The sequence below is a fragment of the Cavia porcellus genome, unplaced genomic scaffold, assembly GCF_034190915.1.
Source record: "Cavia porcellus strain 051 isolate PalLab524CR breed Dunkin Hartley unplaced genomic scaffold, mCavPor4.1 scaffold_4, whole genome shotgun sequence".
NCBI classification, from domain to species: Eukaryota; Metazoa; Chordata; class Mammalia; order Rodentia; family Caviidae; genus Cavia; species Cavia porcellus.
Genome location: NW_026947487.1, coordinates 115,102,518 through 115,123,444, shown reverse-complemented (window position 1 = coordinate 115,123,444; position 20,927 = coordinate 115,102,518). Strand labels below are relative to the sequence as shown.

General features: G+C 53.7%; 1 protein-coding gene across 1 annotated transcript; it reads right to left on the bottom strand.

Moving 5' to 3' along the window:
* Positions 1 to 5,201: 5,201 nt before the first annotated feature.
* Atmin (ATM interactor) lies at positions 5,202 to 20,688 on the bottom strand. The gene is made up of 4 exons (XM_063247701.1): positions 20,325 to 20,688; positions 10,342 to 10,467; positions 10,027 to 10,226; positions 5,202 to 9,323 (listed from the first exon to the last, which is right to left on the bottom strand). The coding sequence occupies exons 1-4, from the start codon at positions 20,658 to 20,660 to the stop codon at positions 7,532 to 7,534; spliced, it is 2,454 nt and encodes an 817-aa protein (XP_063103771.1). The 5' UTR covers positions 20,661 to 20,688; the 3' UTR covers positions 5,202 to 7,531.
* Positions 20,689 to 20,927: the final 239 nt, after the last annotated feature.

Here is a 20,927-nt window from a genome sequence, read left to right as displayed (position 1 = left end):
CACAGCTGCCATTGGGGGGCGATTGGCCTACTGAAGTTTGACACTTCTTGGTGATCTAGAAGCAGTGTCGGTGTCGCTCCCGGCCGGCAGGAAAAACACACGACAGATTCTGACGGTGTGCAACCTTGCCTTTATTTGTCTCCGCGTGGGCCCCGCGAGGCCTCTGCTCTGCCACCAGCCCTTTCTCGCCGGTGGACTTTCTCTATCTCTCTCGTGCTTCTCTCTCGTAGCGGGAGAGGCACTCACTTTTATAGGGTAACAGTGGCCAATCAGTTCAAAGCGCGCGATGCGGGCTGACTGGCTAACATCAGTTGTTGCTAGGCAGACTATTCTATTGCGCGGGCTGCTTACGTCGCCAGGGCAATCAGGGGGCAGGAAGCAGGTGCCAACTTGGCTCACTCGATGGGAGGGGTAACTTAGCTCAGGCTTTGCTCTTTTCCACAGGCCTCACGTCCGCCAAGTAAGGCGACCGGGCTCGGCCGCAGCTCCCAACAAAGCAGTTTTTAGGATTCTGTTTTCTTGTCTTTCTTTGACAATAAGGAAGCCACCTGGATCCTGTCCTGAAGAGGAAGCTGGCTTCCCACTGCTTTGGGACACTGAGTGTTGGAACCAGCACGGGCCGAGGACCTTCCGGCTCTGGAAGCCTCCTCAGCTGTCTGTCTTTTCCCCAACCTTTTTGTTTATTATTATTATTAATTTTTTGAGACAGGATCTTGCGATGTGGATCAGGCTGGCCTTGACTTACTAGGAGCCCAGGCTGTGTGTGAACTCTTGGTGATGCTCCTGCCTCAGCCTCCCGAGTGCTGGGATTACAGTACGGCGCCACCGTTCCCGCTCTCCCAGCCCTCTCTGAAAAGCGGTGGGGTAGCGCATCAGTGCGCTCTGTGAGACTCACAAGTGTGTGTGTAGCAGGGGCCAGCCTCCCCTGCGTACCTGAATGTACTTACCTCGGTGCAAACAATGTGAAATTACTGAGCTAACGTACACTGGAAAATTCTTCTTTAAAAACAGTCTTTTGTTCAGATAAGAGTTACAAATCTTACAGGTGTTTATGTGTGTTTCTAGAGACGGAACCTGGAGACTTGAGCATGTTAGCCAAGTACTGTACCACGGAACTGTGCCCTCAGCTCTGTATAATAATGGAGAATTCAGAGGACAGCCAGTGTGAACAAAGGGCCCAAGTTTAGTAAAGATTTGTTTGACAGGTGCAGGGGCCTAGGCTTACTTCCCAGAACTCGTCGCAAAGATTGACAGTCTCCTTTTCCAATGAACCATTAACCTAACAAAATATGGAGCAGAGATTCCTCCACATTTGGGGCCTGCACTGTGCAGCGCTCCGGGTTGGCCAGCTGGGGGCGCCCGCAGCGAGAAGACCTGGTTTGCATCTGCGTCTCTGCTCAGGTGATCCAGGTCGCGGATCAGGTCCCCCTAGACTTTTTTCTGTGACTGGGGCTCAGCCTGTTTCTCTGATGAAGTCACTCAGGTATTTTTTTGTCTTTTTGAGACAGGGTCCCGATATGCAGTTCAGCTGGCCTTGGGCTCACTTTGTAGCTGAGGCTGGTCTCGAATTTGCAATGATCCTCCTGCCTCAGCCTCCCGAGTGCTGGGGTTACAGGCATGCGTCACCACACCCGGCTGACTCACCCCAATTTTGCGAAGGTGTTGCTACCTTTGCCTTGTGAAGTGAGGGGCCCGGTCTGAGGTCCTTCCTGATGCTGGCATCTTAGCCCGGCCCACGTTCCTGCAGATCTGACCAACGCCTCAACATGCAAGCAATTCCTTCTTCCCCAGGTTTCCTGCAGACATGCTCTGCACCCTGGCTTTTCTAGTGTGAAGAAAAATAACAAAACCTCCAAGTGATTTCAATTAATAACACCCTCGGGAGCAAAAGCTCCTAAGGAGATTGATTTGATTAATTGGTCGATTTTTTTATTTTTTCAGATTCACTTTCTACAGCAACATCTGAAAATAAAAAGCGGTGGACTGGAACCCCACAGGTGGGGCAGGTGCTGTAAAGTGCCATTGTACCCAGGACGGGAGGCCGGGCCTCCTGCTGACGCCCCCTTTCTGCGCCAGGCTCAAGCTGGCTGCCTGCGGTGCCCGAGATGCTCCTGCCAGTGGGCGGCGCTGTCCCACCCGGGCCGGACGGTTCCCGGCTGGCGCCAGCATCCCCACCATCACCGCCCGCTGGACGCCGGTGGCCCCGCAGGAGTTCACCCAGGAGTGCCCCACGGAGCTTCTCACCCGCAGGCAGCAGTCTCCGCCTGGGTGCCAGGGGTGGCTCGGTCCCCAGGAGTGCAGACGTCCTCCACCCCGCACCCCCAGTTGTGCTCTGGTCCTTCAGGGCTTCTGCTGCACCTTCCCAAGTGTCCGCTAGAAGGAGGCGAGCAGCCCCTTCTAGGAACAGTGAAGGCCCTTCGGGAAGAGCAGCAGACGTAGGTCCTGCCCCTCCCCCTCCCTCCCCCTTCCCTCCTCTCCCTCCTCCCCCCCTCCTTCCCCTTCCTCACCCCTCCCCTCCTCTCCCCTCCCCTCCTCTCATTTCCTCCTCTCCCTCCCTCCCTCTCTCCCTCCCTCTTTCCCTCCTCCAGACAAGCTTTGCAGGGTGACCCTGAGATGTTAATATATTTACATTTAAGCATGTCATTCAGGAGTCTGTTTCAGCGGCGTTCTCTCCAACTGCCTGTGCCAAGCGGTTCGGTAAACACTTAGAGGCAGCCGCTATGATGTGTGACACAGCAGAGTGACCTCTGGCCAATCTCTACTTTTGATGGGTAGGTGGAAGGGAATTTTTTTCCGCTGAACTTCAACACCTTTTCCCCCATGTACTTTGGGCATGGTGCTGCACACCTGTAATCCCAGCACTCCGGAGGCTGAGGCAGGAGGACTGCTATGAGTTTGAGGTCCCCGTCAGGGAAAACCCATCTCAAACAAAACAAAGCAGAACAAAAGTGAAACTAGCTTCTCTGCTTATTGAAATTCGAGGACAGTGATCTTGACAGCCTACTTAATCTCATGTTTAGCTTCTCTGAAGGGCTTGACGTCACTGTGCATCGACTGTAGACTGTCAGTCGTGTTTTCATCTGCCTGCACCCTGAAGAGTGATAGACTCCAACATTGAACTTGGGATAAATGACAGGCCTTTAGTATCTCTTTAAGTTTTTTGGGTGATTTTCTCAAATCTTCATGACTGACTTCTCTAATAAAAATTTTAGGAAAACTGGAAGTCAAAGAGATTCCTACCGTTATGGTATCTATTTAGAGAATTATTTTTAAGGCTACACAGTCAGCCTTAAATATGCAGTGACCCTGCAGCCGCTGCCACCTGAGTCCTGGGATTGCAAGTGTGCACCACCACACCCAGCCTAGAGAACGCCATCCAGTTATTTCTCAAGCACGCCTTATCATAGAATGGTGCTTTCAGTGGGTTTAAATTATACCAAATCCAACCCTCCCCAAAAGAAAGAAGGTACAGGAGAAACAGGATTGATACCAGCTTGCAGTTCAGGAACAGCGCTAGCCTTTCAGGTACAGCAACATAAGCATCACTCCCATGACCTGCAGTAAGACGGTGTAGAGTGAATGATTCCTAAAGCACAGTTCCCCAAAGCGGGGTGGTTACCTGGGGTACGGACCAGCACTTTTCCAGTTCTTATGGTCTCGTTCAATGCACTGATGAGGACATTTGGCGCATGGGTTTATTTGTTTACCGCAGAACACGGGCACTTTCTTCCAGGTGCCTCCTTTTCTTGGTAAAAGGTATCTTTCTCAGATGTCCTCCAGCAGGTGCCTCCGGTCCCACTGGGTCAAACTGAGTTCCACGTCCACACCAAAGCCGGCCCCTGAAAACGGTGAGTCTCTTGGGCCAGTTTAAATGGGGCAAAATTTGACATAATTTACCCCTTCGATCTAGCAGGATAAAACTGGGGCTTTGTCAGCAAGGAAGAAGGAAAGGAAGGGTGTAGGGTGGGTACGATTGGGCTCAAGATACTGAAGAATGAAATTCTAACTCTGGCACGTTTGAAACCTGCACTAAACGAGCTGTGTATTTGCCCACTGGGACTGGGGACCGTTTTCCTCTGGAGTTAACTGGCAGAGGCGCTTTTGCATGACCCAATGTGGGAGAATTACTGGAGCAAATGCTCTACACTAAGCCAGTATGGGCAGGTTCGGGTGGGCTTCCTCTGAGCACTCTAAAACTGAAGCCATAGACGGAAAATGAAAATGACTGTCACTTGCTGGTGTTAGTATCAGTGACTTCACAGCTAGACTGATGCTATGCATTTTCTTCAAATGAAAAGGTAACTTCAAACTTTACTTAGCATCTTTCAGGTAAGTAGATGAAATGTTTATTTTTCAAATTTTGTTGATACCAGACTTGAACTAAGGACCTCGCACTAGCTGGGCAGGTGCTGGGCCTCTGAGCTGCATCCCTGGCCTGAAATGTTTGTTTGGTCTTTACCTGGAGGAGTCAGAAGCACGCTGATCTGGTCCTGCACATCGGTGATGGAGGCCAGAACGACCCATCTTCCAGCCTCTTGTGTCTGTCCTTCAGCCAGAGCCACAGTTTACAGGGACCCCAGGCAGCTGCCAGAGGTCACACCTGATGAATAGGTGAGCCAGAGTAAATTCATCTGCTAGCTGGGGGTGGTGACGCACACCTGTAATCCCGGCACTCGGGCAGCTGAGACAATTCGAGTTGGAGGCCAGCCTGGACTACATAGTGAGCTCAAAACTAGAGTGAACAACACAGTGAGATCCTGTCATAAGAGAAAAAAAAGCCCACTGACTAAATCTATATGTTGAAAATGTTTTCAAACAAAATGAAATCCTGGCTGGGCATGGTGGTGCATGCCTGTAATCCCAGCACTTGAGAGGCTGAGGCAAGAGGATTATTTCAAATTCAAGGTCAGGCTAGGCTACATAGTTGAGTTTAAGGCCAGCCTGAACTGCACAAGACCCTGTTCCCCAACCCTCCCAAAACAAGAAATCCTAGGGTGTATAGTCTTTGGGTCCGTCCACCAAAACAGAAACTGGTAATAGTACCTTTTCCAGGAAAATTGTTAGCGTGTTTTCATGAACAAAGGCAGAACAGTAATGACAGTAACAGTAACGATCACTCCATCATGCGGCTTTCAGAAAACGGAATTTGTAAACAGCTAAGGCAACAGAGTAAGTCACACCATGAGTAGGAGCTTGAAGAATTCACAGCAAAAGAAGAACACTAGTTTCTGTTTAATCACTGATTTCAGTTTTTACAAATAACCTCAAGACAAGCCAGTGGACTACAGTTTTGGGGAGAAACAGTTCTTGCACACGAAGAACAATCACATGCTCCATTTGTCTGTAAATAACTATTGGCTGACTTAACAAACATTTTCACGGACACACAAAAAACATTTAAAGCCATAGATCACTGCATTGATATTTACAAAAAGCCATAAACAAACATGCATTTCTCCTTTATCAGGATGACTTAAATAAATGTCTGAACATTAAGGCAGTGACAATTCTAAAACAATGACAATCTTAAGTTAAGGCTTTATGTTTGAAACCCATGTTCACAGGCAACTGCGATCGAAGCACACTGTCCGACAGGCTGAACTCATCTCCGCCCGGCTGCTGTTGGTCTGTCCTTATCAGGTCGTGGTGTGGGCTGGGATGAGTGTTAGCAGCACGGCACTGACGTGCTTCAGCGCACCGTTAGTCCACTTCTTCGCTCTGAAGAAACCTGTGCGGGGCATTTTGGAGTAAATGCAGACCTCACAGGCTGGGCTGAGTCACTTTCCTGACAGCTGGGCAACTATAAGTCAGGACCTTGGATGCAAAGAACCGGCGAAGCGTACTTGACTGTGTGCTTGGCTCAAAACCACAGAACACGTTCTTGAAGCAATAGGTTTCCACCTTCTTTCTTTTCTTTGAAGATTATGTTACTCCTTAAGTAAAGCAAGGATGCGCAGGACTCGGCATTTGGATGGATCTATTGTATGACTTAGCCTCAAGGCACAATATATATCCTCGACCAACGTGCTTCCTTATTCAGGGAAAAGATGAGTGGGGGTGAAGGAAAAGCCACTTTGAAGTGGCCAGAGATTGCACCCTTGTCCCGTAAAGCTTTGAAGTGCGAAGTAGTGGAATCTGGGCATGGGGGCAACGTCCTTTTCGGCTTTTGCAGTCCGAGGAGGGACAGTCCTGGGAGGCAGCGGTGGGCAAAGTGGATGGGAAGCCGCCATGGTGCAGTGAGGTGTCTGTGGACGTGGTAATGTGACATGGACACCTGGTCTCCCTTCTGGCGCGCACACGCTGTAACCCCCGGGACTCTGTAGTAAGCCTTTGCTGTTGTTGCAATCACTGGGGGCTGACGGCCCCAGACAGCACTAGGATGGGACCCATCCTGGTTAGACCGCTGGGCTGTTTGCACCTCTTACCAGCCTCCCGGAGGGGAGTGGGGCTGCAGGGTAAGCTGATCACCAAGGCCTCCATCAGAACCCGAGAGAACTGGGTTCCAAGAGCTTTGGACAGCTGAACCCAGGAGGTCCTAGAACATGGAGGTCCTAACTGCGTGGGCGTGGCAGCTCTGTCCCCTTCCCGCACTGCCCCCCCCCCCCCCCCGGCAGCCCTTCGTCGCCCAGACCCACCCCACGGCCTGTGGTTCCCTGAGTCCTGTGCCAGCTGCTCTAGCAAATTAAAGGAACTCAAGGAGGGAGAGATGGCGACTCCGATTTCCGGCAGCTTGCCAGACGCTCCGCAGGGCTGGGCTGCAGGTGGTGTCAGGATGGGATCGCGTGGCAGGCACCCAGTGGAACCCGCTGAGGGACCGTGTGCAGGGTGCAGAGACCCCACACCATTGCTCACAGGTGTCTGCCGGGTTGATGGTGGGGTGAGAGCACAGGGAGGTACCGTGCTCTTTAACCAGCCTCAACTTCGTCACCCTCGCCATTTCTGGTAAGTGCTGGTTGCTCCGTCTGTAGGCGGTAATTCCACAGCCACAACCTCCGGTGAGGCAGGACTGTGCCCGCATCAGTGATTGCTCAGGAGAAGGACTTCAGGAAACCACTGTAAAACCTGCACAAAGACAGCTGCGGTTTCCCGGTTTCCTGTGGTGTCTGAGGGGAGCAGAGATGGGGAGAGGCAGCAAAGTGGGTACCAGTGCCGTGGCATCTCGAGCACTGTAGGTGCAGCTTTCGGGCCACGCTTGCTAAGACACTGAAGACGGGAGGAGTCTGCACCCCGGTGCCGGTAAGCTTGGCTTCCGCTAAATGGCTGAGCGCGTTTAACACAGATGGAAAGACCAGCTGTGAAAGCGAGACTGTAGGCAACACGAAAACATTTTCAGATCAACATCTTACACTGTATGATACACGCACATTTACACGCGAACTGTTTACAAGTACAAAAGGAAAGGATGGCAAAGAACCTAAGCAACCATGTCATGGACTACATTCACCGGAGCTAACACTGTCATCCCTGTTCGGCCTTTTTTTGAAGTCTGGGAGGAGGAAATGGCCAATGCCACCCGCACTGGCCTGCTCCTTTAGAAGTTGTGCAGCTCGGCACACGTCTGGGTTTCGACGGAGCTGAACTGAGACTCCATGGTGTTCCAGGCCAGGTCGGCCAGCAGGAAGTCATCCATGGCTGTCTGCGTCTCGTTGCTGGTGAGAAACAAGCTCCCCAGGGCCTCGAGGCCCGACCTGCTGGTCTGCGTCTCGGCACTGCTCTGCTGCACCTTGCCCTCCAGCTCGGGGGCGTGCCGGGCGGCAGACAGCCCCTCGGTCTGGGTCTCGGTGTCGGAGGAGTCGGTGCTCATGGAGAAGCTGGAGTGCTTCAGGATGCTGCCGAGGGGCAGGTGAGGGCTGCTGTCCAGGAAGAAGTTTAAGTCCGTCTGCGTCTGCGTGTCGAACATCTCGAGCCCTAGGAAGTGGGCGCCGGCCCTGCACCCGTAAGGGGGCGCAGACGGGTCTGCGAGCAGGAAGTCGGTCTGGGTCTCTATGTCCAGCGACTCCAGGACTGGCTCTGTGCTCATGGCGCCGAGGCCACTCTCTTCAGTCTGAGTCTGGATGTTGGAGGCGGAGAAAAACTCTTCAATATCAAAATCGATGCTGGGGTTCTGGGTGGGACCGGAGGGGAGCTGGGTGTCAGGCCCGGGATTGGTGTCAGACAAAAGACCACGGTTGTCCAACGTCTGGCCAGGCAGGTTGCTTGACAAGATGTTTTCTAGGTCGCTGAGCAGGTCCATGGTTTGGGTCTGGTTGTCCGTCATGGTCTGCGCAGGAAGCATGCCACTCTGCCCACCAAAGGGCAGCAGGGGCGTGGATTTCTCCATGTCATCACTCAAAACCTTCGGGGTGTTCTGAGGTAATAAACTGTGGGTGACGGTCTCCGCTACTAAACTGCTGCTTATCATACTGTCTGTGGGGACACTGTATGAGGAGTGGACACTATCAAAGAGGTCCCCACACATCCCAGCTTGGTCCATCTGCATGGGGTGGCTGGGGGGCTCCGGTACCCTGCAGGTTTGGGTCTCCCTGGAGACCCCGCCTGGCTCAAGACAGGGGTCGATGAAGGCGTCTGTCTGAGCAGCGATGGATGACACTGCTTTAGAACCAGGCAGGAGCGTCTGAGTGTGGACACTAATGGGAAGGGACACTTGCGAATCAAACGACAGGTCAGTTTGAGAGCAAGACGACACGGAGGAGTCAGGGCCGACCCATGGGACAGAGGGGACCAAGTGCTGTGAGGCGCAGGACAGGTCTTTCTGCACGTTGATGGACGAAATGCCGTTCCTTGGACACAGGCTCCCCAGTTCCTGGGAAGGGTTAGAAGGACACTTCCCCAAGTTCACCTGGACGCCGGTGCTGACTGGCTCGACGCTGGGACTGATGACTTTGGAGAGAGGCAGGCTCTCCTTCAGGGAGCAGGCCTCAGAGTCCAGCCCCAGGATCAGGGCCCCCACCGACAGGGGCACTAGGTGCACGGCGCCCGCTGCAGAGCCCTGATCGACTCCCAGCACTACGGGCTGGGTCGAGGAGTCGGCCGTGGGCACGAAGACTGGCATAGGTGACAGCTGCATGACTGGAAGCTTCACCAGGGCCACCTTGGGCTTTGGGAGGAGCAGCTTCTGAGGGTGTCTCGGAGGTGTGGGGCCACTCTGCTTCCTGGGGCCCTGAGAGTCCTCAAGAGAGGCCACAAGTTTGATTTCTGAGGTCTCCAGTTCCTGGGGGTCCTGCGGAGGGTGTGGCTGGCTGCTCAAGGATTCGATGGTCTTTGCGGACAGCTTCTGGTTCTGCAGGAAGTTCTCCATTTTCCTTTTCTTGCTAGGTGGGTCCCTGAAAACAGTGACAGCAGTGTAAAAGCACGGCCTTCCCCCACATCAGGGCTTCTCCCCTGGGAGGTCACCCTCTACCCACAGAGGTCGCCCTTTCGGCTACCCTGAGATCCGGGCTGTCAGGGTGGCAGCGGTCCAGAAGAGGAGCACACTGGGAAGAAGGGACGCCTCTCTTGTTTAAGGCTGTGAGCACCAGAACTAGAAGGAGAGCTAAGCAGGAGGCCGCTACTGCAGCACAGGAAGATGGACCTTGGCTTAAAGCGCAGCTCGGGATGAAACTCACCCTTAGCAGCCTGACCCTGGGAGGGGCGTTTTCAGGTGGGAATAGTGAGCCCCTCACGGAGGACAAATAAAACAAAAGGGGCCAGCAGCACCGGAGGTACAGAGGCGGCCCTGTGCTACAGCGGCGCGCGCACGCGGAGCACTCAGGAGGCCGAGGCAGGGCATAACCAACTCGAAGCCAGTCTGGGTGACACAGTGCGTGCGGGCCAGCCACAGCCCACACGGACACCACCGTGTCTCGTGCGGGGGTGGGGAGTCCCACACCAGAGAAAACTAAAACAACAAAAAGCAGGAACATGCGCTGCTGCGGTTTGGGGAGCAGCCTCTTCCGCGCAGCCCTGCTCCCCTCCTTCCCGCGGCCGTCGCCCCTTGGTGATGGTGCCGCCTCTCCTGGAAGTCGCCCCCAGGCCGGCCGCCGTCACCTGTGCTCCGCGGGGATCTCGTGGCCCGTGCGGTAGACGTGAGACTGCAGCGCCGTCCTGCTGGCGTAGGGGCAGCCGCACGTGCACTGGAAGGTCTTGCCGCAGTCCTCCGCGTGCCTCTTCAGGTCCCACTCGGTGCCGTAGGAGTTGCCGCACTTGGCGCACTTGTGCTTCTTCTCGGCGTGCATCTTCATGAAGTGCTGGGGGGGGCACAGGAGGCTGAGCACCGCCGGGCTGCGACTCGGCGCTCCCACCCGCTGGCCCGCGCGGTCCCTGCGCTCAGTGTCCCAGGAGAGTACTAAAAAAGCAGCATACCTGTTTCACGAGAGAGAACTGTGAGAAGGGTCTGTCGGGGCCTCTGGGGCAGCCCTCGATGGGACAGCAGTAGAATTTCGGCACCGTCTTCAAGTCTTTTCTTACTGTCGGGTTTACTATGCCGTCCTGCAAAGCAAAATTACTTTCCATCACTATTTCCAGCACACCGACGCCCGGGCTGGTGGGGAAGAAAGCCGTGCCTGAAAGTGGGCAAGGGGTGCTTCTCAGGCGAGACGAATTGGGCCGCCAGACAGGAGACCCGGGAGCCTCCGGCGCTCCCCTTTGTCCCCAGGTCCTGCTGGAGCCGGCCCTGGGCGTGCACCCTGCACCCTGGCCTGGGCCCCATAAGCAGCGCGGGGACTGCTCAGTCACGGGGAACCCGCTGTCATGAGCCGTTCACGGCCCTAAAAATCCAAAACTCCCCCGTGCAGCGATGGGTTCCGTCTATGGGAAGCGCTGCCGGGCTCAGCGTGGCGCCGACCCACGTGATGCAGGACAGCACCCCCCTTCAACACTGACTCCCCCATTCCTGCGCCAACCTGAAAACTGAACGTCCTGCTTTTGGCGCATGCGCAGCACTCCCCCACCAGCTGTCCCTACGTCACTCTCGCCGCCCCCTTAAACTCCACCCGTCTCTGCCTGCCCAGGGACCTTGCGCTCTGCTGCAGCCCTCCCGTGCCCCCAGTCAAGGCCTTTTCACCAGGCCTGAGGGTAGAGACGCAGAGCTGACTAAAAAAGGGTGTAGCCAGTCGCCAGCCCCACCTCTACCGCGTTCTCCCCACATTCTAGGAAAACATACCCGAGCTGCAGCTCTGTGTGGCGGCATCGGGCTCTGCACCCGGGGAGGTCAGTTTCACCACCCACCGCGGCCAGCTCTGGGCGCTGTCCCTGGGAGCCCCCTGGAGCAGACAGGATGCTACGAGGTCAACTCGACCCACTCGCGCTCCACGCAGTGTGCATTTCCTGTCACAAATCTCTGCCTCCCTCCTACTACGGTCTCCTGCTCAATTCTATGTTTGGGATACAGAGAACCCCAGTGTCGCTGACACAGGGAGCAGCAGTCTGATAACTGATTATACTTTTACAAGTACAAATCTAGTAGATTTATACAAGTATAAATCTAGTAGTGTAATCTAGTAGATTATAAAAGTATAATTCCACTAGAAAGAATGGAGTCACTTAAAACAGGTATATATCATAGTGTGTAAATTATACGTCGATAAGTCTGTTAAGAATTTTTTCAAAAATTCCACAAAAACAGTTTTCTCTCTATGCTTCTCCGCTTTTCTGAGCCAGGATTACATTACGTAGTCCAGGCTGGCCACAAATTCACAATTCTCCTGACTCAGCTGGAATTACAGGCATACATTGATTGTGGTGGCCACTTTTCTTACTGAAATCATATGCAACTCTATTTTATTTTTGCAGGGCATGCTAAGCAGTTACATGCCCAACATCAAAACTCCTTTATTAAAAAAAAAATCTTACTTCTTTCTGTTCTTTTACAATGTTGCCTAAACTTGGACCTCTACCCTGGTAGCCAGCTTCTGCTGCAGTGGGATTGTATGTGTAGTGACCACAGGCTCAAGATTTGGGCATCATCTCTGGTCTTTTTTCTCCTTTCTTGCTTTCTTTCTTGGTGTTTTGAGACAGGCTTGCTTAGTCCGACTGGCGTCAGAAGTGCAGTGATGCTCCTGTCCTAGCCTCCTTAGCCAGGCTGGTCTGTTTTTGTACCTCCAAGGTTCTTAGTCTGTGTCCCTGAGAAACCTTTGTGACCAGGCCCGGGGCCTCCTAATCAGTGGCACCTTGACTTTCTCTGACCGTCACACTGCCCCACCATGTAGCCGAGGGCTGCTGGCACACCTTTGGATGTCTTGCTATATTTGACATTTGTAATCATGCAGCGCCCAGGATGAACAGCTTTCACGGGTTGGGAATGAGTTCAGGGCCTGTGCATCTCCCTGACGTGCTTCAGGTCCTGGGTTTGGTCCTCGGCACCCTCAGGCACTGAGGCACTTGGGTTCAATCCTACGCTCAGGCACTGACTTCCGCAGCACTTTTTAACCGTTTGTTTCTTTTTGTTTTTTGTTTTTTTTTTTTTTTTTGAGACAAGGTCTCACTACATAGCCCAGACCGATCTCAAACTTTCATTGATCCTCCTGCCTCTGCCTCCCAAGGGCTGGCATTACAGGCACACAACATCATGCCCAGCTATACTTTTTATTAATATACTAACTCAGTCTTAATAATTTTTTGTTAGATATGCAATTAACTTGTAAACATTCTTTACATTTAAAAAAATTATTTGTAAGAGGACAGGTCTTGCTATGTTGCCTGGGCTGATCCTGAATTCCTGGCATCAGAATTTCAGTGATGCCCCTGCCCTAGCCTCCTTAGCCCAGTTGGCACATGCCTGTGTACCCAGCTCTCAGGTCCAAGAGAACCTCCTGCCTCAGCCTTCTGTGCATACCTATGTGTACACCACCACCCCCGGTTCAACTGACTATTTAGCTGGGAGTTTTAAAATGCTTGCTGAGTTGGGTTAGCTTGAGATGCCAGCTCACAGGCTGCAGGGTGGGGACTACAGGTGACTTGCAGTAAAACTGTTGTCTGGCATCTTGACCCAAAATTGTTTCTCTTTTTCTGTTATTTTGCTTTGTTTGGTGTGGGGTCACCACCTCTTGCCCCTGTGACACAGGGTCTGCCCATGTAGCCTATGGCCTTGAACTCACTGTGCAACCCAGACTGGCCTCCAATTCATTTTTCCCCTGCCTCAGCCTCCTGAGTGCTCAGTGCACATGCATGTCCCACCACATCTAGACTGCCGCTCTTTTTTGTTGGGGGTGACAGCTTCTCTCTGTGGGTCCCAAAGAAATGGGTGTGCTCAGGCCTTGGGTGCTACTGCTGAAAACTGTTCCTCTAGTGTCCCATGGACCAGGGCCACCAGTGCGGGCACAGCCATCTCCTCTCCGCATCAGCTGTTTCAGTGACGGCCACAAACCGCCCTGCCTGCTTCCTCGGGGACTCAGGGATGTGACTGACCTGGCCTGTGCCTGCTCGGTGGCTGAGAAAAGCGGCTGCCCGGTCCCACGCTCAACCCTGTACAGTCCTGCGGGCCGCGTGCGGCCACTCGGACCCTCAAGCAGCTCCCGACCCACTGCCTTTCTCTCCAGCGTCATCCAAACCTGCCATTCCAGAGAGTGCTGCACCCCTGCGAGGTGCGGCCAGGGACACAGACTCCCAAGCCACCCGGCCGCCAACGGCCGTCACGCTGCTGCTTTTCCGGTCCCCTGTTCACACTCAGCCCGCTCCGCCCGCCCACACCAGCTTTTCCCACTCCACTCCACTCCCGCCCACTCAGGCCGGCAGATCCGGATGACAGCCGCACAGGCCTGACGAGCCCGCAGCGCTGCGGGGACCTGGCCCAGGACGCGCTGTGCCTCAGGATCCGGATTAGCAGGGAGCGTCCAGGTCACACGCGCAACCCTCCAAGCTCGCCGCACACACAGGCACAGCTGAGGCTCCGGACTTGCCCTGAACTCCAGCCCTGCATTTCATCTACCTTCAATACTGTCCTTTTCTCTCTTTGTTTTTGGACACAGGGCTTGCTACATAGTTCAAGCTGGCCTCGAACTCAGGGCAATCCTGCCGCCTCAGGCTGCGGTCAGTTTCCTGTGAGGTTTCTGTTTCCCAACTGAATTTCTTCAGGGCAGAAACTAACACACCTTTCTGTAGTGTTTCTGCTTTAGAAAGAAAGCAGGCTGGGCACGGTTGTACACACTTACTATCCCAGCACTCAGGAGGCTGAGCAGGAAGATCACTGCGAGTGTGAGGCCCATCTGGAATACACGGAGAGACCATGTTTCCGAAACAGAAGAGGAAAGCAAGCACGCTAAAGGCGGTGCAGTCTCCACCCTGGAAGCCCTGAGAATCGCACTGTGCAAACATCCACGCCTGCTAGGCTGGCGGCCAAGCCTGCGATCCCAGTGCTCTGGGAGGCTGCAACAGGAGAATCGTGAGTCCAAGCCCCGCCTGGGCATCTTGAGAGGTTAGCAAGACCCTATCTCTAAATAAAAAATAATAAAAGGGCCAGGGATGCAGCTCAGCGAGAAGTCCCTAGAGTCACTATATAGTACCACAGAGTAAAGATTTAGGGACCCTCGCCCAGCCGAGGTATTCCTTCTGATGTGATGCTTTTGGTGGAACTGGGGATCCACGTCTGGGTGTGAAATGTTCTGGCGTGCAGCGTCCCCGAGCTCCAGGTGCAGGTGTTACCCGGGGCTCTGCGGCTGCTCTCTATAGCTGGGATTCTCCAGGTTGCCCCTTTACCTTGACCCTTGGCTTCCGCATCTGTGAGATGGGGACAGCTTAGCTTGTGGGGCCCAGGGTAATTCAGACCAAGGGCTCGGCACAGTGCCTACTTCACGTTAGGCACAAGTTACTGGCTGCGGGGCTTCTGTTCTTTCTTTCCCTTTTTGCCAACTAACTGGACACCAATAAACTTACCCAAAGGGCACTTCATGCCTTCTGTCCATGACGGACGGACTGGGGCTGCTTTTTCTGTGTTCTGGTAGCTGTGAGTTTAATGGCAACTGACACCGCCCAGCCTGCCAACCTCCCCTCATTGGCCCAAGCCATCCGCTGTTCTATGGGACATTTTCAATCTCTTTGGAGTTTTCCTTCTCCTGTTCTCAGCGGAACAAAGAGAGCAGAGTGTGACAGGAGAGAATGAAGCGTGGGGCGAATGCTCCACAGGGCTCTGAGCTCTTTTTTTTTTTCGGTACTGGGACTCAAACTCAGGGCCTTGCTCCTGCCAGGCAGGCGCTGTGCCTGAGCTGTACCCCGGCCCTCCTTCCTTGTTAAAAAGCTATTTTTTCTATTCCATTCTATTTTTCTGAGACTGGGTCTTGGTATATGTAGTTCACGCTGCCTGGGAACTCACAGCGTAGCCTGGGCTGCCCTCCTGCCTCAGCCTGCCAAGCGCTGGGATTACAGGCGCGTGCCACCACAGCCGGCTTGAACATTAGCTTCTTTCATAGAACATTATCAGGCTGGATCACATGCTGGGGAGCTGCTCTCCCGCGCTAGGTCTCTTCGACACTCCTAATGGAACCCAGGGTGCTGGCGGCCCTGCCCCCCCGCCAGGTTCCTGCACCGTGACAGGAGCCTGGCTCCCCTGAGGCGCCATGTCTGGTCTCTCCCTTCTCTGCTCAGGTCCCCAGCTCTGGACTGTGTCATTACACCTTCTCTTGTTTCTGTCTCTTCTGCATTCACACGTGGCCAGGTCCGGCTGCTCCAGCTGGTGGCCCCACGCCCCTTCCCACAGAGCTCCCAACTCTCTGTCTCTTCCATGTGACTCTGTCCCCGAGGGCAGGGCTTCCCTCCTCCAGAGTGCTCCAGACCCCACGTGTCTCAGAGTCCAGATGTTCAGACATCTGTGCAGGCATTACTAGGTAAGCATCCCTCATTAGAAAACCCAAAATCCAGGCCAGGGATTTAGCTCAGCAGTATGAGTGCCTGCCTGGCAAGTACTAGGTCATGAGTTCGATCTCCAGTACCAAAAAACCCCCAAACAAACAAACAACCCCCCCCCAACCTAAAATCTTTTAAGCGTCCTGTACAGCGCAAGTCCACCCAGCTCCTGGGCCAGAGTCGTTCCCTGTGTGGGAATGAGGCCACTAAACACAAACGGATGACAACACCCCCCCCCTCCCCCCAGGCCACGGTCTCCTGCACCCAACACCGCGCTCGCTCCTACTCTCTGAGCGCAGCTTCTTCCCACCCTGTCCTGAGTCAGGGAGCTCAAGGGCAGGCCGGGGAGGGGAGAAATGGCAGTGGTACCCTGAACGAGCACAGCAGGAAGTGGTGTTCTGTTTATGAATAAAATGTACGAGACTCTGGCACTGTATCTTTTGTGTGTCTCACTGAAACAAATGTCCACCACAATAAACACTGTATGCCAGGGACGGTGGATGGCACCTGTGACTCCAGCACTCAGCAGGCCGAGTCAGGAGGGTGGTAGCGGAGGCCAGCATAAGGCTGGTCTGGACTGTACATGGAGACCCTGTCTCAAAACCAAAATACTCTGCAGAACATTTTAAGTGACAGAATTTGCAAGAGATAAAATGATTTAAAAACAAGATGGGAAAACACACACGAGGACCCCATTGATCCTTCTTTACAGCAGAGCAGTATTCCATGGTTATAAACACCACGAGGCCCTTACCCATTCATCTGCTGATGGACACAAGCCGCTTTCAAGATTAGCTGGCATTAACTGTGCTGCAACAGAGAGACAGATCGTTGGCAGAAGGGAAAGGAATCGAGAGATGGAAGGAGGAGACAGGGAGTAGAGGGGAAGGAGATGAGAAAAGATGGGCTATGTCCGTGGGTCAGCGCCCCAGAAGGAATGTGATCCTTACATACTACAAACATGGACTGATAAAGAAAATGAGCAAGAATGAAATAAGGTGAAGGAGAAATACAGCTGAAGAGTGCAGGAGAAGGGGAGGCCTGCAGAGACCTGCAAATGCGGTCTGCATGTGACCACCTCACAGAGAGCACGTGAGAAGGAAACCAGTTTGCTTTTGTCATCTTGTTGCAAACAGAAAATCAGTAATTCGTCTATAATATGCTCGACGGAGCAAGCTGGAACCTTTCTGTTCCTTTTAAAGGATTTTTTCTGGCAAATCACTGAACGCAAACCCCTGGATGGAATAGAATACAAAGCCCTGCAAGCCATGCTTTAAAAATTAAATGCTGCTCGATAAGAGGTTCTTAAGTGCTCTCTCCTGTCCCCTTGGTTGCATTCAGATGCAAGGAACAAAAGCCTTTCTGGCAGTCAGGGGAGGCCCGCTCCTCCCACTCTTCCTCTCCCCATCATTCCAGCTCTCCAGTCAGCGCAGCTCCCATCTCCCGTGGATCCCTCTGCAGGCAAGGTGAGCTAGCAGGGTCCAGGTTTCCATATGGTCACTGAGTACAGACACGGAACTAAGATCCCATATAAAGCCAAAGGCAGCAAATACTCTGCAGCTTCCAATTCCGTTCCCTGTCCTTACCCATCATCTTTTTCAGAGCTATCTGGTCATCATTTACATTCGGAATGGGATATTTGATTGCAGGTGGAGTATCTTTGGAAGAAAAGATTACAATAAACTGAGAACTATACAGCATCTAATACAGAAAGCAATAAAAATGACCATAGCCTGGAAAACATAAAAGCAACAGTTAGTTGAGTGTGGTGGGACATGCCTTTAATCTCAGCATTTGGGAGGCTGAGGCAAGAGGATCACTTGGCGTTCTGGGCTACACAGTGAGTTCAAGTCCATCATGACCTACACAGTAAGACTTGTGGCTCAAAAATAAATAAAAAATAACAAAAGAAATTAGAGTAATGCAGTTATCTCTAACCCAGACCATGAAAATTTCCACTGAATAGAAGATAGTCCACACACTCAGTGTAGCCTGAGGGCAGAAGAGTGGTGCCAACACCTGACTGATCCAGGATATTCCTGAAACCACAGCCCGCTCTCCAGGAAGGCCCTGTCCTGTGCCTTCTCTTGCCTCCTCTCTCCAGTTCTCTGTGAGAACATGTGTCAAAAATGTAGTAATGAAGCTGGGGGTGTATAGCTCACAACTATAATCCCAGCACTCAGGAGGCTGAGGCAGGAGGACTGCTTAAGAGTTCAAGGATGCCTGAGTTACACAGCAAGATCTTGTCTGAAAAGTCAAATGAAACCAAAACAATGCAGTAATGTGTGAACTGAAGTGCCTTCCAGCAGTAATGAGGTGAGGATTTGTTGGCCTAGGGTGCTGGTCCTTTGAAGTGAGAGAGAGAGAGACAAAGGAGAGAGAACAGAGAAAGAAAGAAGAGGCATTTATTGCGGGCACAGGAGAGCTGCTGAACAGACAAGCACCCTCTGGAGGGAACAAAGGAAAAACCACAGGCTTTATTTGGAATCCACAGGGATGGAGGTAAAGGGGCGGGCAGAATGACCTAGTGAGAGCTGATTGGGGGAGCACTGGTGCATTCGAAAAGTGGGAGGCTGGGTTTGGGAGAAGAGTAAGAAGGTCAGTGCTGAAGGGAGGAGTTGGTCAGCACCATGTGGACATGGGAAAACCCATCAAGGGGCACCACCACAGTGACATGGCTATTTTCTGTCCCCTGGGCCACTTTTATTAAAGAAAATGGGAGTGGGGCACACCTATAATCCCAGCACTTGGAGGCAGGAGGATCTCCGGGTGTTCCAGGGCAGTGTGGGCTACATGGCGAGACCCTGTGTCCAAGACAGAAAAGGTCTTCCTACCAGGACGGCAGATGGCCGAGGCTGCGGGCATTGAGGTTAGAAAGGCAGAAGAGAGCAGGAAAAAACGACAGTGGTGATTCTGGGGGAGACTTCTTTAATTCCTACTGAAAAGGATCACCCTGCTGACCCAGGCAGGAAGCTTCTAAGAGTCCATATTTCGACTGCTCGATGTTTCTGTTCAGAGAGAGCCTGGGGACACTGTGCCATCTGCAGGTGAGTGGCAGCCAAAAGACGGAAGACCTCAGATGGGAAGAAGGACTTCGTGTGGCTTCCGCAAGGCAGGGTGCTGCTTCCAAGAGAAGAGGTGTCAGTGGTCATTTTTATTTGCTCAAACATATTCCTGTGTCATATCCTGGTCTCTTGTGGATTCCCAAACTTGAGATATCTTTTAAAGCATAATCAGAAATAAGTGTCTTGCATTCGATTCAACTCGACCTAAAAAGTGGTTATCATTATGCAAGCAGAGGCTTAATAAAGTCTTGAGACACAGAAAGTCCCTGACAGCAATTCTTGAGACAAGAACAATACAAACTGCAAAGAAACGCTGGCCAGAGTGATTTCGACCAACACCAGGGAGAGTCCCCGCAACAGGCAGCTTCACCTTCTGCGCCAAGACACAATGCCTTTCCTTGGCGGTCACCGCAGAGGGGATGACACTGAAGGCCGGTCTTGGCTGTTGTGTAAGTGTAGAGAAACAACAAATTAAGCTGTAGAAGCCCTATAAGTACACAGTTCGCACACCTAAGTTAGGATAAAATTAAGAAAATGAAAGATTTGGCTCAAATTTAGTATGAAGAGGAAATAATACATTGAAAAGTGTTCCCGATGTTGCACCTGAGTGCTGATGAAACCCAAAACTCCAGCACGGTCTTTAGCAAAACCCTGGGTGCATTTCCTGCTGGATGTTCCCAGGACGCACTCAGCTGCTCTTTGGTTCAGCTGGTAGATACAACTCCCTTCACAGACAGCGCCCTTACCTGTCCTGCGACAGGCTACAACCTCAAAATGCCTGCTGTTTGGAGCTTATAAGCCCGATTCTAAGAAATTTCCAAGAGAGATGTACCTAAAAGTGGGTTAGAACATTCAACAGTGGTAACTGAATCAAATGGGATCCTGGAAAGCCACGCATTCCCACGCGGCTTTCAATGACTTGCCCTTTCCCGGTTGCCCTCAGGACTGGAGTTGACACTCAGCGATGAAGTAAACTCCTACTGTAATGACTGAAGAATCATGACTTAATCGGTCTGGGGTGGGGCCGGGCATCTGGATTTTTAATAAGCTTTCCATAGAGTACCAAAGGTTGAAAATCCTTGGTCCTTGTTTATACGACGCTGATGACGGCCAGATCGCACCACTGTCACCTTACACTGTGGCCCTCTGGAAGAATCCCTCGGGTCTCATTCCCGAGCAGTTCCCAGGGACGCTCGTCCCTGGAGGGGCTCGGAGCCCACCCTGAAGCACCGGCAGGACCTGGGAGGGGTGCGGGCCCCGCAGGCTGACGTCCATCCACAGCAGTGGGGCTCAGGTGCACCCCGGCCAGGTGCTGAGGGCTGTGGGCCCCCCGCAGGGCAGGCTCCGGCCGCCGCGCGCGCGCCTCCTCCGCCCCGCCGGACCCCGCGCCCCGGGCCGTGCGTGCGCCCCGCGCTTCGGGAGCCAGGCCCGGCCCGCCGCGCTCACCTGCAGGCGGTGGCTCTTGACCAGGTGCATGTTGAGCGCCGGGCTGTTGGGCAGGATCTTGCCGCAGCCGCGCACGGTGCACAGGATGTTGGTCCGCACGGCCCGCGACAGCTCGCTCACCGACGGCTGGATCAGCTCCCGGGCCGGCGGCGCCGGGGCCGCGGGCTGCTGCCGGGTCGCCGCGGGCCGTGGCCGGCTGCCCCTCAGCCGGGACCCCGGAGTCCCCCACGGGCCCGAGGCGGCGGCGGCGGTTCCCCTCGCGGCCGCTGGGACGGCCGGGGCGCCCGCCGCCAGAGCCGCGGGTTCCGCCGCCGCCGCCGCCTCTGAGGCCGCCATGGCTCCCGCACGGCCCGGGTCCCGCTCGCAGGCCCCGCCCCCGAGAGCCACTTCCGGCAGGAGGCGGGGCCTCGGGGCTCATTAGCATCCGGAGGCCGTGCGCCCCCTGCCGGCCGGGGGAGGCGGCGGGCTGCAGAAACTGCAGGCCGACAGGCAAAGCGTGCTGGTCCGCGGGACCCCAAATCAAAGCATTGGTGGTGGGGAAAGGAAATTTAGGCATACAGAGGTGAATTTGCCCTAAATCGCTCTGTACGAGCGACAGGATTG

Bases quoted from the DNA above. Each gene is read 5' to 3' on its own strand.
- Atmin (XM_063247701.1), bottom strand. From the start codon at position 20,660: ATGGCGGCCTCAGAGGCGGCGGCGGCGGCGGAACCCGCGGCTCTGGCG. The intron at 10,227-10,341 runs GTATGCTGCTTT...TGCCCCCCCCAG, and splicing joins AGTTCTCTCTCGTGAAACAG to CACTTCATGAAGATGCACGC. The intron at 9,324-10,026 runs GTGACGGCGGCC...CACTGTTTTCAG, and splicing joins GAGATCCCCGCGGAGCACAG to GGACCCACCTAGCAAGAAAA.